The 15,682-nt window shown below is 40.4% G+C and overlaps 1 protein-coding gene across 9 annotated transcripts in view; it reads right to left on the bottom strand.

Annotated features, from left to right (window-relative positions):
* Nucleotides 1-795: 795 nt before the first annotated feature.
* The window catches only part of LIMCH1 (LIM and calponin homology domains 1), a 164,656-nt gene continuing 149,769 nt past the window's right edge, over nt 796-15,682 (bottom strand). For 6 of the 9 annotated variants that reach the window (XM_090139509.1, XM_090139506.1, XM_090139507.1 and 3 more), the window contains 9 exons: nt 15,473-15,565; nt 14,347-14,451; nt 12,904-13,040; nt 12,019-12,143; nt 10,520-10,631; nt 9,521-9,607; nt 7,047-7,155; nt 6,191-6,293; nt 796-3,762 (listed from right to left, as the gene is read on the bottom strand). In XM_090139509.1, coding sequence (XP_089995635.1) covers nt 3,737-3,762; nt 6,191-6,293; nt 7,047-7,155; nt 9,521-9,607; nt 10,520-10,631; nt 12,019-12,143; nt 12,904-13,040; nt 14,347-14,451; nt 15,473-15,565 — 897 coding nt within the window. In that variant the 3' untranslated portion in view covers nt 796-3,736. The remainder of the gene's footprint in view (nt 3,763-6,190; nt 6,294-7,046; nt 7,156-9,520; nt 9,608-10,519; nt 10,632-12,018; nt 12,144-12,903; nt 13,041-14,346; nt 14,452-15,472; nt 15,566-15,682) is intronic. The other 3 variants (XM_090139511.1, XM_090139504.1, XM_090139505.1) reach the window with 3 other exon arrangements.

Raw genomic sequence — 15,682 nt, forward strand, 5'->3', positions numbered from 1 at the left:
GCCCCCACCCCAACCTCAGGGCACCTGCACCCACAGCCCCCTCCCACCACCTGGCCCTCAGCTATGCAGAAATGGTGCAGCTCCATTAAGGCAGCTGGGATCCAGGCACCAGGATAAAAATCTACTTTTGGAAACAATCAAATTGTCCATGCTTCCCTGTGACTCATCTGACAGCTGAGATGTGCTTCTGGCATAAAACCAAACCCTCCATCCAGAGTGCCCAGATAAAAGGAAGAGAAAGAGGCTCAGAACTTGGTATGAGTGTTCTGCTGGATACTGCTGAAGTAACCACAGACTGATTGGGATCCACGAATTAGCACATGCACAGCCAAGCACAAACTCTTAGAAATACCTAGAAACAATTACCCAAGCACAAGTTCAGTTCTGCAAACCTAAAGTGTTTTATTGAGCCATCATCTGAACCACAGCCCACTGCCATTGGTGAAAAGCCTTCAGAGGCGTTGGGTTCAACTCACAGCTACAACAGCCACAGGAAGCCATCTGTGCTTTCTATTTCCCACATCAGGCACATGTATACTTCTACATATCCTGGAGTGGCAGCCCTGGAGCTGTGTCCTTCCCCTGTGTGCCTCCTTTCCTATCCCACTCCACTTCTGGGAGGCTCAGCCTACACCAACCATGTGGCTGCTTTTTACTTAGGGATGCTCACACCCCACAGTCCCATTTGACAAATACACCACACACAGCATGGCAAGTTAGTTAAAAGAAGTAAAGTGACACCACCAAAGGTAATCAACATTTTATTTATAAACATACATTTACTATAAAAGCTGTTGCATTTTAGACAATTTTTTCCCAATTTCCAGAGGCATTTTAGAATAAATAAAAAGAAGGAAAGATAAGTGTAAATGGTATTCATCATCAGCACAGCAAGGACAGCAATCCCTGCCCTGTCTGGACACGCACGTAGGATGGTCCCCTCCAGTGCACTGACCTTTGGGACACTGATTGGAAACTACAGATGTGCAGTGTCAGTAACACTACGCAGCAAAGTAAGGAAAAACACACCATGGAGAGAGGGGCAGTGGGACACAGATGGGCTATGACACCTGGTCAGGTTTTCTGGAGTAATGAGAGGCTAAATAAGTTTTGAAACATTTAAAGCCCATTACATACGTTGTACGTGCTTAGCAATAATAAATCCTTTTTGCAACGAATGCATTTACATTGTAATTCAACTGTTGTGAAGCGTTATTTTCTTTCTGTGCTTAAAGTTCCTGATAAGAAATGTATCATAGTCGTGTGTTGAAACAGGAAAGAATGGAAATAAAAGAAATAAGCCTGAATGAATTTGCCATGCAAGATTCCAAAGGAAATACAAATCAAATGTAAGCTGTTGGTAAGTACGATTTAGAAAACTGTTGAAAATTATTCTGTGCTGGTGAACAGATGCTCACTAGGGGAAAATCTGAAGCCTAAGGACTCTGTTGCTTCTTTTTGCTTTACATACCATCATATTCACGACAGCATGCACATCTGACACTATGGACAGACATGGGATAAGCTGAGCAGCCCAGAGACACTGTGCCCAATCCCTGCTCATGCATTTCAGTCCCATGCATGCTCCAGACAGCTGGGGCTCTCCTCATAAGGTTAAGGATAAGCACACCCCATCTGTGACACCAGCTCTCCTGCACACCTACACTACAGCACGGGGGGAAGCGGTGACTGGGACCAAACAGACACACAAGCATGCATTAAAGGTCTTCTTCAAAACTTAGGCCCAGGCACTGTGTATGTTCACATACCCTTAATGCAGCACATGGAACTGTGCAGATGAATGAAGCAGTTTATAAAATCTGCTTTTTGCATTTTCATGTTATGCATTATCTGCAGGAAAACATTACGCTGACCACATGCAAAGGGTAAACATGCTGGTTATCAAAACCTGCTAACAATAAATCACGCCAAGGGTTAATCAAAATATTGGGCTTCACTGTTCTACTCCCAAAACATTTTTCCGATTTTCAGTTTTTTAAAAATTATTCCCCAGGTGAAGCCCATGAAGGACTTCATGGTTTGGGATATATTGCATCCATGAGTCATCGCTGACGGTGTGCAACAGCTTCATGTTTTCTAAGGCACAGTTTAAGGAAGCGACACTTCCCAGCCCATCGCCACGATGTCCCCAGCTGACAGCACTGTGTGCGTGTTGGCAGCGACACGCGGTTCTCAATCGGTGTGCAACTCACATGCAAGCAGTTGCCTTTGTTTAAACAAATCGTTGTCAGCTATGCTACAACCCCAAATTATTGCTGTCCTAATAACAACTTGATTTCCGTTTCTCAGCAAATCAAAAGCAAATGAATGAGTACGTACATAAATCTCTGTAACTTAATCACAGTTCTAAGGCAGAATAAGTTGATGTTTTTCCTTTTATTTAAGTTGCATTGCAAACAGCTAAAATGGGATACTGCAAATGAGCATTTCCTTTCTATTTTACAGCTGTACCACAACATCATCTAAATTCATCTGTGCGTTCTGACAAGCTCACACAGCTCTGGCTGCTGTTTCCACAAGCTGCAGGAACACTTCACAAGGAGCACACACTTCACCAAAAAGCATAAACAAACACTGGAGCAAGCCATTGCCTGTCACTATCAGCTTCCGTGCCCGCGTTCCACGCTCGTCGGTTTTGCTCATTTTGTCTGGGAGGATATATGGAAAACAGAGCTTCACAGCTGTGCAATTCAGTGCTGAACTAATGGAAGGACTCTGGAGAGGGCCAAACACACGCGTATTTCTCCCCATGAGATTTCAACCACGCAAGTGGAACAGCAGACCTCAGAACAACTCAGCCCCTCAGCGGTGTGCTGCACAACCAGGAAAGCTTCCCTGTAACCATCGCACTGCAGCTCACAGACCCACAAGACATTGTGTCCGCCCACTCCGCAGCCTCCCCTCGCATCACCCCGTCCTTAAACCTCATAGCAACACTGGCTTCTGAACCTGCTGAGGAGGATTGCTCCTGATGGGAACCTTGCAGTTGTTAATGGTATACAGTCTTTAGGTTTAATGAAGAAATCTTTATTTGAGAGAATATCAAGCTATAGTCATGAACATTACTTGAGGTACACAAACAAAAAATCCTATTGCTAAAGGTGCAATAATTTATTTGTATAACTCCTACCCTCTGCTGAAGGTAATATAAACACAAAACGTCTCAGAATTACAGGATGTATTATCAAACTAGTCTCTGTATAAAAAAAGTTATAGCTTCAGTTATAACAGAGCAGTCATGTGCTGTGATGCTTAGTTTTTCAAATGCACTGATTAGATGCTATCTTAAAATTACTTCTCATCTCAACTTGGCATATTCTATAAAGGTTCTGTAAACTCAAAATTTTAATTCCTAGAAATGTTAACACAAAACAGCTTTATTGCATGTTTATTTTCTTATTACTTTCAGGAAAACAAAGTAACAGACTGAAAATCATAAACATACCTGAAAAGGTGGGATTTTGTTGTTGTTGTTATAGTACTTAGGCTTTGCCTTAACAAATACAGTCATACATATTTTGCAAATTTCTTAAGAAAGGGAAAACCAACATATTGCATTTTAAGGGAGCAGGTGCAGCACTTGTATGAGTTTTTCAAAATGAGACGAGAGCCACGATGTCCATGAATTCATGCTCTTACAGATGATTGTCTGGAGGCAGCCGATACATGTGAGAAGAGAGTTCCTTCTTGAAAGTTACTAGCACTGAAAGTCATGTCACAATGTAGTCGGCTGTCCAGCAGCTGGAAAAACAAAACAAAACAAAGTTGTTAGTTTACAAACGTTAACAAACATTCTTCCTGAAGAAAATGGAGTGCCAAGGATTTTCTTCCTTCCATCATTCTATCATTTAAAAAAAAAACCACCTGGAAATATGTGTTGTTTGTGCCCTGATTCTCCTCCTTCCCGCGAAGTTGGGGCACTAAGTGCAAAGAATTCCGTGCCATTTGCGATCTGCATGCACTTTTATTTCATTTGCTCTGGAAGTACTTGGGGGTACATTTACTTTTAGGCTCTGCAGTGGCAAAACAGTGAAGCAAAGGGCTGATGAGTCATCTTCAGCTGTGCCTGGTTTGTGTTATCTGACAATACAGAGCCCTCGTGTCACTTGGCCACACAGAGAATCTCTTCAATTTGCTGCTTGCCTTTGACTTCAACATCCACAAATCTGTAACTGTTTGTATGTTTATCATTCAATATTGAGCTCCCCTCAGTAATTGCCGTGGGGAGGTTTTGGGGTAGAGATATAATCTACCAAAATCCCTTATCCGTTTTCATTTAGAAAACAGAAATATACCCTGGGCTGCTATAAAATCTTTAATGCATTTTTCTCTAAAGGTGTTTCACGCTTGATTTTGAAAAAAAAAAAAAAAATCACCCCCGGTTTCAAATAAGCAAGATGCTGGCAGTCAAAATATTTCACCGAGATGTCCATAAGCATTTCAGAGCAATACTGATCAACCATGGGTTTGTCAGAGATCACCAGCTGTGTGCACTGCTGTGGCGGCTGAGGGAACAGGCAGAGGAAAGCAACTCATTTTATATTTAGCAGCAAACTCTGTGGAACCAGAAAGCAGCATATGAGCATTGCACCAGTTTGTTCTTCATTTCAGAAGTGGAGTTCATCAAATTTAAGTTAAAATGAGAGAGTAACCATGTTTGCAGGTTCATGACATCAAAGCTGGTCACTCTGAGCTTGTCTTCAAGAACCAGTTTTTGAGATTTTGCACGAGGCCCAGACACAGCGCAAAGAGGCAGTCTGCAGGAAAAAAAAGACTCCAAACCTTTGCCATTATTATTTTTCAGGAAGTATCCATCTCCACAAAACCTATTCCCACAGTCATCAGCCTGATTCCTCTTCTGTTCAAAACACACAAATGCAAAATCTCCCAGCACAAAACACTGCACATCACTTCTGTGATGCCTCTTCTAGCAATGCTGCAGTAGAAATGATGATGGAATGATTTCTACAGCATACAGGCTGATATATAATCCTTATGGGACCTCAATTCTTGTTTAAACAAAAAGGATTATGAAGAAAAATATGATTTTTATCACATTCTTCTCTTTTTCGTGTAAATGCAGATGTCTAAATGTGCATTATAAAGATGATGACCTACAGGAGGGAGGTTTATGGTATCAAGACTCAAGGGAAAAACTGTTTCTAAGTGCACTAGGTTAAACTGCTAACACAAAAAATCACTAACATTTCACAGTAGAATTTAAAAAACAACAGGGAAATAATTATACAACAGCACCCCCTAGCCCTGCTGATGGGAAAATGTCGCTGACATGAAATACCTGATAGAAAAAAATCAAGGTACTTTCCCGACTCCTGGACGTCTACTGCTTTGGAGGGAGAGGAGGAGAAACAGCAGAAATAGGATAAAAGTGCTCTATATCCCTACTCCTCAATTACAGCTGGGCATACACAGGTGTATACATAGAACACTGACAGGTAACAGGAGGGCAACGATTACTCCCATGACTTTTTTCTATGCCTTCCAAAATGCTCCAGCAATTTGGTAACAAGTCTTAGAAATCCAGGACTTGAAAGAACTTTCAAGTGACTGACTCCAGGACTGAAAAACACATTAAGATTTCTTTGACAGGCAGTAAGCTGTCTCAGTCTTCAATACTTGCAGCAAATTACATGTCTGGGGATCCCACCACAAGGATTAGTTATTAGGAACTATCTGTAACTTCTCATATTTTCCCTCACCTATTTCTCTACAAATAGATGTTTAGAGACATAAAAAAAAAAAAAAAAAAGAAGGAACTTCACCAAATAAGGTGCAGAGTCCTAGACCTAGTGGAAGTATCTGTGTTGTCTCACCTGAGGTGACAGATCCAAGCCTCCAGGCATACGTGTGTGTGTGCACAGTATAAAGCTTGTGTTTATGCACTGGAGCGGCCTTTAAGCCTAATATTGCTGGACAGATATCCTCTGGGCAACATTTACTGGGTTTGAAAGTATTTATGTTACAAGAGGATGTCTAAAATAAGGTTGGGATGTTCCCCTTCCAAAGGCAAAGCTATGCCTGAGTTGCACCACTTCTAGGAGGAGAAAAGCCCATCAGTTAAAAGTGTGGAAACAGTATTATTAGAATTCACTGTGAAATCAGGAAAAAAAAAATGCACAGAGACTGTAGAACAGGATTTGGTACTTACTTCTGGATCGAATGTAACAATCATTGCAGTTCAGAAGACCATTTCTAATCCTGACATCTGTCCCACTTGCTGCATCTCCCAGCTGTCCCTTGCAAATGCCGCACTGCCAATTGAAGCACAGTAAAGGACAAGAGATCACGTCCTAATGTCTGTCACAGCCCTCCCAACATTTTGATTTTGTTCCAAAAGTTTTGAGAATGGTGGGAAAAAATAACCCCCCCAAAACCCAGCCCATAGTGGAGCACTGTGAAGCCCACTGTGGAGCAGTGCAAACCAGTGACAAGTTTGCTTTAGACCAAATAGTATTTTAGGACTGGACTTCAGCAGTCACCACTCACACAGAAATGAAGTCTAGAAATTTTAAGGGACATCTGATTTTTACGTTGCATTCTGGAGCCAATCTGTGTGCAGGACAAAGCTTAGAAAGGCCAGAGGTTTATTCCAAGTAGATACCTAAAATTAAGGTTTCACGAAGAGTTAGTATCAACTGGGATAGAGATAACCCCACGGGACACTTTCTGAGTTATGTAGCTAACACTATCTTGAGTCATTACTTGAGACATAGTCACAAAGTATTTCTGTGAAAATAACTGGAAAGTCATTAGATGCTTCCCTCTGCAAGCAAAGCTAAGTTTACTTACTAAGTGATAGGTTTAATCTAACTAGTATGTCTGACAACAAACACATTAGCTACAGTTAATGCTACTTTCACTTGTCCACAAATAAACAAGTGTAACAAGCATGCAGGTCCTCTATTCTCTTTTCCAGTTCCACATCTGTAGACCTCAACACACTCTCTCCTCACACTGAATGATGACTTGAGATTTTGTGCAGGTGGACACAGTAAGAGACATACCCTGAAACACTGAATATGGAAATAAAGACCAAGCGTTTCAATAATCATGGCAGCTCCCTTGCCAAGAGGAAGCCCACAGGTGGAACAAAGCTTCTTTCCGCTGACAGACCTAGGAGACAAACACTGCTTTAAGAAAACAGAACAGAAACTAAAACACAACCAAGTGCTTAAGGAGAGGGACATGATGAGAGGAAGAAGCACTAGGGGCAGGTGCACATCAGAGATGCACATTGACCCCTCAATCATTTAGAATTTTTCTACTGGAAAAAACTATTTAACAGAAGACACACATGCTTCAAAATATTCTTTGAAATAAGGATTCTGACTGAGCTTTGGGACCAAAGCAGGCTTTTGCTGAGTTAGCCTCCACATCTGCCACACAGCCAACCAAGTAGAGGGCTTCAAATGCTTAAGTGTGCAGGAGCTCAAACCCATTTCCCCATAAGCATGCTGTGCTACATCAAGGGAAATGCAAGCCTCTTTGCTTTTATTTTATTTTTTCAGCTTTTTCACACTCAGATAATGCTGTTGTCTTAGCAGGATTCAGTCAATGATGAAGATATCAGAACAGATACTCACATATATTACCTGACTCAGATTCTCAGCCTGGAATTTTCTCCATTTGTTTACAAATGGGTTTCCTTATGCAAGTCAGAAGGCAGGAATTCTGTCTTACACCTCAACCAGCTGGCTAAGTTAACAGCAGCAGCATAACTGTGTTGACACAGACCAGGCTTCAGCACTTAGTAACTCATTTTAACCTATGGTGCTGCAGCTACATGCCTGTTTAATGCAAGTAGTTAGATTAGAGCTGAAGTCAGATTTCCATCTGCAATGTGAAAATACTTCAACTTTCACCTCAGACTCAGTCCTGTCTAGACATTTCTAATAGATCAACTGTTTGATGACAGCTGGGCCCCACACACTTTTTTTCACAATGGCAGTGCAGGTGTACACTTGTCTGCGTTTCATGCTCTTCCCTTCTCACCTGTGTGCTAGCCTGCCAGAACTGTTCATCTGGTGACATGAACCTGAGAACAACTGGGATCTCTTGTCATTACGTGTCATGCAAGTTTTTTTTCAGCCAGGGCTGAAACCAAGAGAGAAACTTCAGGATATGTCAAGAACTTTGAGGAGATGTTTTGATGAAATTGTACACAGATAAGCAAGTCTACAATATCATGCTTCCAGTTTCCAGTGCAGCAACCTCATGAACCACCAATAGAGGCAGATCTGGTCTGCATCACGATTAAAAAGCCACTTTTTTTTTTTTTTTTTTTTTTTTTCCAGAAGAGATAGATGCAGAGAAAGACTCATCACAAGCAGAAAACTGCATTTGCTTCCACCTCATCACTGTCACGACTGCACTTATCATTTTTTATCCCATCACATATACTGGGTAGCATAGGCACTTCACTGTCTTCTCATGTTTCATTCTTTTTATTATTTATAGAATAACTTCCTTGGGTTCTTCTCCTCCCTACAAACAGAAGCACTCTGCTCCCATTGCCTTATTTTTGAATTCACCTTTGCCTTCACTTCTTTTCCACTATCAGAGTTACTATACAGCCAAGCTCAAGTGTCAAATGAAAGAATAAAGTGCATTGGGAAAAAAATTTAAAGGACGTTTTAAAGGAAGTTTTCTAACATTTTACTGTAAGAATTAATTACATCTTATCCATTATTTTCAAAACTCAGATTTATTTCAGGAGAAGATCTTAGGAAAGGGAGACAGGTCAAGTTATAACTTCTAAATACTATGAACTAGCTATCGTGATTAGCAATAATGTGTAGCAATAAACAATGTGCAATACCACCAAAACTGCAGCTACTATCAGAAAAGAAATGAAGAAATTACTAACACTAAGAATTCCCAACAGTTTCATGACAATGACAATGGCTATCAAGCCTGAAGAAGAATGTAGTTTAAATAAAACAAAGTCTTTCTAAGTTTTCTGTGTTGTATGATTGTGCTATTTAATAAACCAATTGATTTAATACATGAGAAATTATCAGTGATTCAGTCAAGCTACAGTTGCTATCTATTTAGAGCTGGAACATCTATTCACTGCAAAATGCACAGCTCATTGCCTGACAGAATCAGGGACACAACTTACTCCTGAGCATGTGACTATTCACAGTAAAGGCAATATCCTTTGGCTTAACTGCTCTGAGCTCATGCTTAACTGCCTATTTTGAATGGGGCTTATATTATCCCATTTCAACTTCACTGAAGTTTCAATGATCGAGTAGTCCTGTAGCTGCTTTTTGAACTGTGTTATTTTAAAACACAACAAGACTGCTGAAGTAGGCAGGAAATAAGGGAGAGGGAGTGCAAATTTATTATGTAGATGGTTATGAGTTGCAACACTTGAAGAATTAATAGTGCATCTACATAACACAAACGTAGTTTACACTGTAGCAGTTCACCAGTGACCACAAGATGTATTCAGTCTGCAGAACTCCTTATTGACCTTTTGTACCTGTTGGGTGACTGACTTGGTGCAGCAGGTGAGCAGGGAGACGATGGCCCGGATCGAAAGTTCTCATGACAGCCTGCCCTAAAGCAAAGGAGAGAAAATGTATTGCTACAACTGAAAAACAAGCAAAATTTGAGGTTTTGCACTGAGAAATTCTTGTGAATGGATCTCAGAATTCCCAGCTCCAAAGATTTTGTTTAAGGAAAACAAGGTGTAAATTTGCTGTCCCCTGCTGTTTTGATACAATGAAAAACAGCACACGTTTTGGTTCAGCACTTCAATTTGCTTACTATTGCTCACAAGGTATTCATCCACGTGTTGACTCCTATCCACCTAACACAACACACCTCACACCTTGATGATGGAGGCTCAAACCAACAGGATGTGTACGGAGGCACACTGGTAGAATGAATGTGGGGTCACTGACAGAGGGTCTGTGCCCTTCACTGAGTGAAAATAATGCAATCAGCACTGCAAAGTGACTTTCAATCTGCACCCATTCTATCTTGCAAGAATTTGTTGAGAAAAGTCACGTGTGTTTTCTGTTATCAGAAACCACAGAATTTATTCAAACTCTCACTGCTTAAAGCTGTTTACAGATTAAAGAACTAAAGATAATTTCCAAATATTAGGCAAATATATACCTTGTTTAGTGAAAGAACTGGCATTCCCTTTCAGTAAGACTTACACACACACACAAAAACCAGAAAGAAAAGTATCAGAGAAGGAAAAAACCTCATCAACCAAAATTTGCAGGAGAAAGAAAATACTACTCTCTACATGTCTCCTTTTAAATGTCATAATCCTTGAAGAACTGGAATGAAACAATCTTTGAGTGTTTAGAAGCTGGGGAAGAAGCCCTCAGATACTGACTTCAATGAGGCAGATTTTATTGAGCCAACTAAACCTACAGAGAATGCTGAGCAAGAATATAGAGGAGAGCCAGAACGACTCCTCACACTCTACAATAACCTTTTTTTTTTATATCCTCACCTCCTCCCTTCCCCTGTGGAGCTCGGCTGCTGCCCCAGAAGCGGTCTCTGGCGGGTGTCCTCTGCGCGCTGCGGGGACTGCTTCATCAGCAGCTGCTGGTTCCATGGGACATCTGAAATGGGAGGTGGGAACATCTCAGTGCTGAACAAAGTGCTTTTGTCAGTGCTGATCAACCAGTACAACTCGTGGGCGCACCATAAAGCATGTGAGAGGTAAAGTCGGAATGAGGTGAAGACAACCATCCTGACTCTTGTAAGAAAGCGCCAGGAGCTTTCAGTTACACGCCGTGGAGTATTTTCACATTCCCAAACCTCCCCTCAGATGACCCACACCTCTTCGAAAGCACTGCTGTTTCTATTACTTCACTTAAGTTACTTATGTTTCAGGTGGGTGCATAAGGCTCAGTGACAACAGCAACACGCAATGAACCGTAGTGCACAGGCAGCTGAGCATCCCGCCTGTGAGATGAGCATGCCATGCAGATCCTTCCTGACCAATTTTGTGGCTCACTGGTCAGGAAGGGCCTTACCTTTCAAAGCACCAACCAGCTGGGTTAGAGGAGAAGAAAAGCTGTACTGGGGCCGATGAAAGGCCCATTACCTACTTTTGATATCAATGTCAAAAAAGTCCTAATCCTGATTGTTTAATATCTTAAGGAGAGAACAAGATGTGATGTGTCAAGGGGAAAGAAAGGAGCTATCAGAATACTAATGGTGGAACAAGCTGTGGAAGAGAACCTAGAAAAAGCCTTATTAGCAGATGTTAAGCTGTCAAATCTTTGGATTTTGCTTAATCACAACTACAAAACCACAAGGATGGATTGCTGGGCAGCATCTTCTGTTTTCTTTACTTAAGCAACATTTACCAGAGCACTAAGAACACAATAAAGTTGCAACAAGGTGAGTAAACCTGTTAAATTTAATAAACTGAATTTGCATTTGGAACAAGTAATAATATAGAAATCTTTCCTATCCATAGACAGTTTATTTCCTAGCATCATCAATTTTTATGCCAAACTGAAAACAAAGACCTAAAAACTTGCTTTCAAAATCTACATTTGCTTCCTATACTTTGTCCTACTCATTTTCTCTTCACAGTTCACTTTTTCCCTTTTTTGAGGGTGACCCTGTTGACAATAAGACCTTGGAGAAATTCCTTCACTCCCAAACCAGCAATATCTCTGGGTGTTCAAAAAAGATGTATTAAGATAAATTCTGTGTATGTCTTTGATTATATAACAGATGGAAAATAACTCCAAATGAAATTATTGAAAATGAGATTTCTACCTACAGTCAAAGCATTAATTGCTGATGTAAATAAGATTTTAAATTTCACCTCAACACACTTATCTTTACAGAAAACAACTCTTGAATCCAAGATATTCATTTTGAGGAAATAACTGTACTGCAATTTCTGAATTTCTCTGAGTTAGTTTGCTAACCCCTATAAATACCCACAAGATTCCTATTTGGAGAAGAATACATGCACACGTCTCTCACCCTGAGTCAATGGCAGACTCAACCGGGCAGGCGAGCAGCGCTCCATCACCGGCACCTGGTGATCCTGGTCACCTCCTTTCAAGATACCCATCTCTGGGTGTCCTGGCAGCACCTTATTTCCACTGCTAAGAAAAGTATATAGATGTATAGATGAAGCAACAAAAAAAATCCAGCAACGGGATAATGGTAAAATCAGACTTTTGAATTTAAGTCTATTACATGCACAGTTTTTGTTTCTGGGTCAGCGCTGACAAACCAATGGGTAACAGTCAGGAGTCAGTTTGAGTCTAAACACATCATGTGCCCTTCCTCCCTCATACATTGACACTTACATGCACTAGAAATCACTTTGGATTTGTGGAAAATGGCTTATTTGACACAGAAACAGCTTTTCTCAGTGTTAATTATATGCTATTCAGCATCACCAGATGCCTCTCTTGTAAAAGCTGTGTTTACGAGTTTGATGAAGACCAGGACTTTGAACACCATCTAGCAAGTCTGAATATGGCACTTCCAAGGTAACCAGGTAATCTCAGAAAGATTCTGAGCGAAAATAGCTACTGCTTCTCCATTCATCCAAATGGCTTGTGAAATTCACATGCGAAGTATAGTGCAGTGCCATACACAGATGTCTGTGCTACCTAAGCTACCTAAGCTGTAAGATCTAATTCTGATCTGGATGATGTGACAACCTCTCAACAAAGCAGTGTGCTGAGACAGTGAGGTTTCTGATACTAGCACTGTGTATGGCCATACATGTGTAAGTCTGATCAGGCTGTATTACACCTAACATCAAGCCAAAGAGGTCAGAGGCTCCAGCATCAATCATGGGCAAATGTGATGTCCCAGAACTCTACAGAACAGAAAGCTCCATGAGGTCCATACCTCCTCTTTTCTTGCCAGCGTTCATTTTCCTTGTTTTTCAGAGATGGCATACTGTCCTGTTCCCAAAGCAGCTTTTTCTGCCTTGTAACTTCTTTTGGTTTGCCTTCCTCTGGAGAGCCATTTGAATCACTTGCGTTCTAGAAAACAGCAGGAGAGGGAACAAGGAGCCTCCCTTGAACTCAGCATTAGCACACATATGAGAACAGCATAGGCTGCACCTAGGTATTTTGTGGCATTGTAAATAACAAATAAGCTAAAATCATAAAATAATTATATTAAATGGAATGTGAAACAAAAAGTTAAATATATTGACCAAGTATGAGACAGCACTCAAGATAACCAAGTAAAATTCCCATCTGGCAGAAAAGCTTGAATGAATTTGAGAAGCTATACAGACCTTACTTTAGAAGATCTTTACAATGTGCCTCAGCCCATGATCATGGAAATTCTGCAGCCTGGGGCAGAACATTACTCACATGCTCTGGGCATCCTCAAATGGAAACACCAGTACTACTTTCAAAGTACTACTACCACAGCAGATGATACCTGAGCAGAGGAGCCTGTGTGAACCACAGCATGAGATGCTTCACTTCTGAGTGCAAGCACTGCCTGGAACCTGGTGTAAGTAAGTCCACGCAGGAAGTTACCACCATATACAGCCGTATGGAAAAAGTGCCATGGCTGACTGTGCTCAGGGATGAGTGATAAAAGGAGGCAGGGAGGGTGAAAGAAGAGGCAAATGATACATAACAGGATGCCTAATCCTGGAGCTGAATGGAAAATACAGATGACTTATTGGGTGTGGGTGTGTTTGGCAGGAAAAAATTAAGTCAGGGAATCCTGCCTTTATTCTACTGATATCATCTGAGGTGCCATTCTCTGTTCTATAGCCAACAATTATATGCTAGATACATCAAGTTAAACATTCTGTATGGCAGAATCCATAAGAGAATCAGAGTGAACATTCCTCCATTTGTTTTGCTGCTTTCTAGAAAGGATGATCAGTGAGAAGAGGAGGAAAAGTGAGAAAGCTGGATTCAATCTCAACTTAGATGTCCTTAAAGCACTGTCTTACAATCATGATTTTGGATGCAGGGAAACAACTTCAGATTTTGTTGGCTTTGAGAAGGTAAGTAAAATAAACTGAACAGGTGACTTTTTTCACGGCACCAGTCAAAGAAGAGAAGCAGCTGCAAAAGAAAGAAAGTTTCACCCTCTACTCTCGTAAAAAATGGGACTACGGCAGTTGGCTTGGGAATTTAGTTCTTCGCTTGTAAAAGTACGCAAGCTACAGTGCTCTGAGGTATCACCAGCTATGGAAAGGATCCAGAAAATACTCTTACTCTCATTGTTGCCAGACTTTGTTAGCCTTTAGCAAAGATTGAAACTCTGCACTCAAGATGGCTTTGACTTTCTTGCCTTGTGACTCCACAAGAAACTCACCGCTGTTTTATTTCCTTCAGTGGTAGAGGAAGAAGAGGAGAGGAGTTCTGCAGAATTTGAAGAAACAATGAATGGAACTACAGTATCCTCGATTATCTTACGTTCCTAAGAAAAAAAGAGAACCAGAAGAGAACAAGACTTAAAAAAAAAAAATCAACAAACAAACAAAAAAACCAACACCAAATAAGCAGAACGTCACCTATTTATATATATATAAAGTAGAAGCATTAAGTTTTGAATACATTTTTGTATTTAAATGGCTAGGTAAGGGCTTGTGTTAACAAGAATAATGGTAATAACTCAATTTTTAATTTACTTCAATGTTTTGCATTCTTTTTCCTTTCATCTTACTGCTTTGAAATGGGATGTCCAAAACTAGCCAGAATATTCCAGTTGGGATGACACCACTGTTTGTCACAACATCAGTCAATGAAATTACATATAAAAAAATGAAATTACATTTGGAACATAAGAAATGTATTCCAGAACTTGAAAAAATTACCTCTTGTTAAGACACAAGTATGACCCTCAAGCACAGATGATAATCAATCACACATGAATTTGTGTAATGCACAATTAGACAGACAACATTGATATTTTCCAATTTCCTGCAATAACAACCTACATATAACAGAATAAACATTTTTTTGTTGATATTGTTATTACTCTACAGCTGCAAGCTTTGAACAGTTTCTGCAATTTTTATTTTTTTTAATTTTGTGAAACAAGGCTGATTAACTGCACATCTACATGATGATGCCCAAGGCAGACAACTTCACCTGGAATTCCACCAAGATACCAAGTATACGCCAAAGCACAAAGGGCTCTTTCTGGAGGAAAGCCTGAACACACCCAAAAACAACCCTTATGACTCACCAGACTTGCACAGCAATCAGGCACCTCCACCTATGCAGAGATTCTGAGGATACTTATCTAAATATTTGAATAGTTTTCCTCAGCGCCTATGGTAGTGCTTAAAAGAAATAATTCTCCTGAGAATCCAAACTTGAAAAGACTTTTTGTTTATTAACTTAGTATGGGATTTTTTTTTTTTTTTTTAGTTCATAACTGAGTGCATTTGAATACAAGAAAGTCAATAAATAACCTCCTCCTTTCAGCTTTATACCTCCTCATAGTATCTACGCTCCTCCTCTTCAACTTCTCTCTGTGCCTTTTCCCATTCCTCCTTCAGTTTGTCTTGCTCCTTCTGATACTTCTCCTGTCAGTGGAGACAAATAGAGGTGAGTACAAAGCATTCTGTATTAGAAGTAAATTCTGTAGCACCTCCATAGTAAAAATAAGCCTGTTAAGAATGGCTTTATAAGAAACATGGTGA

This window comes from Phasianus colchicus, chromosome 4 (genome assembly GCF_987193195.1).
Source record: "Phasianus colchicus chromosome 4, bPhaCol1.hap1.1, whole genome shotgun sequence".
NCBI lineage: Eukaryota > Metazoa > Chordata > Aves > Galliformes > Phasianidae > Phasianus > Phasianus colchicus.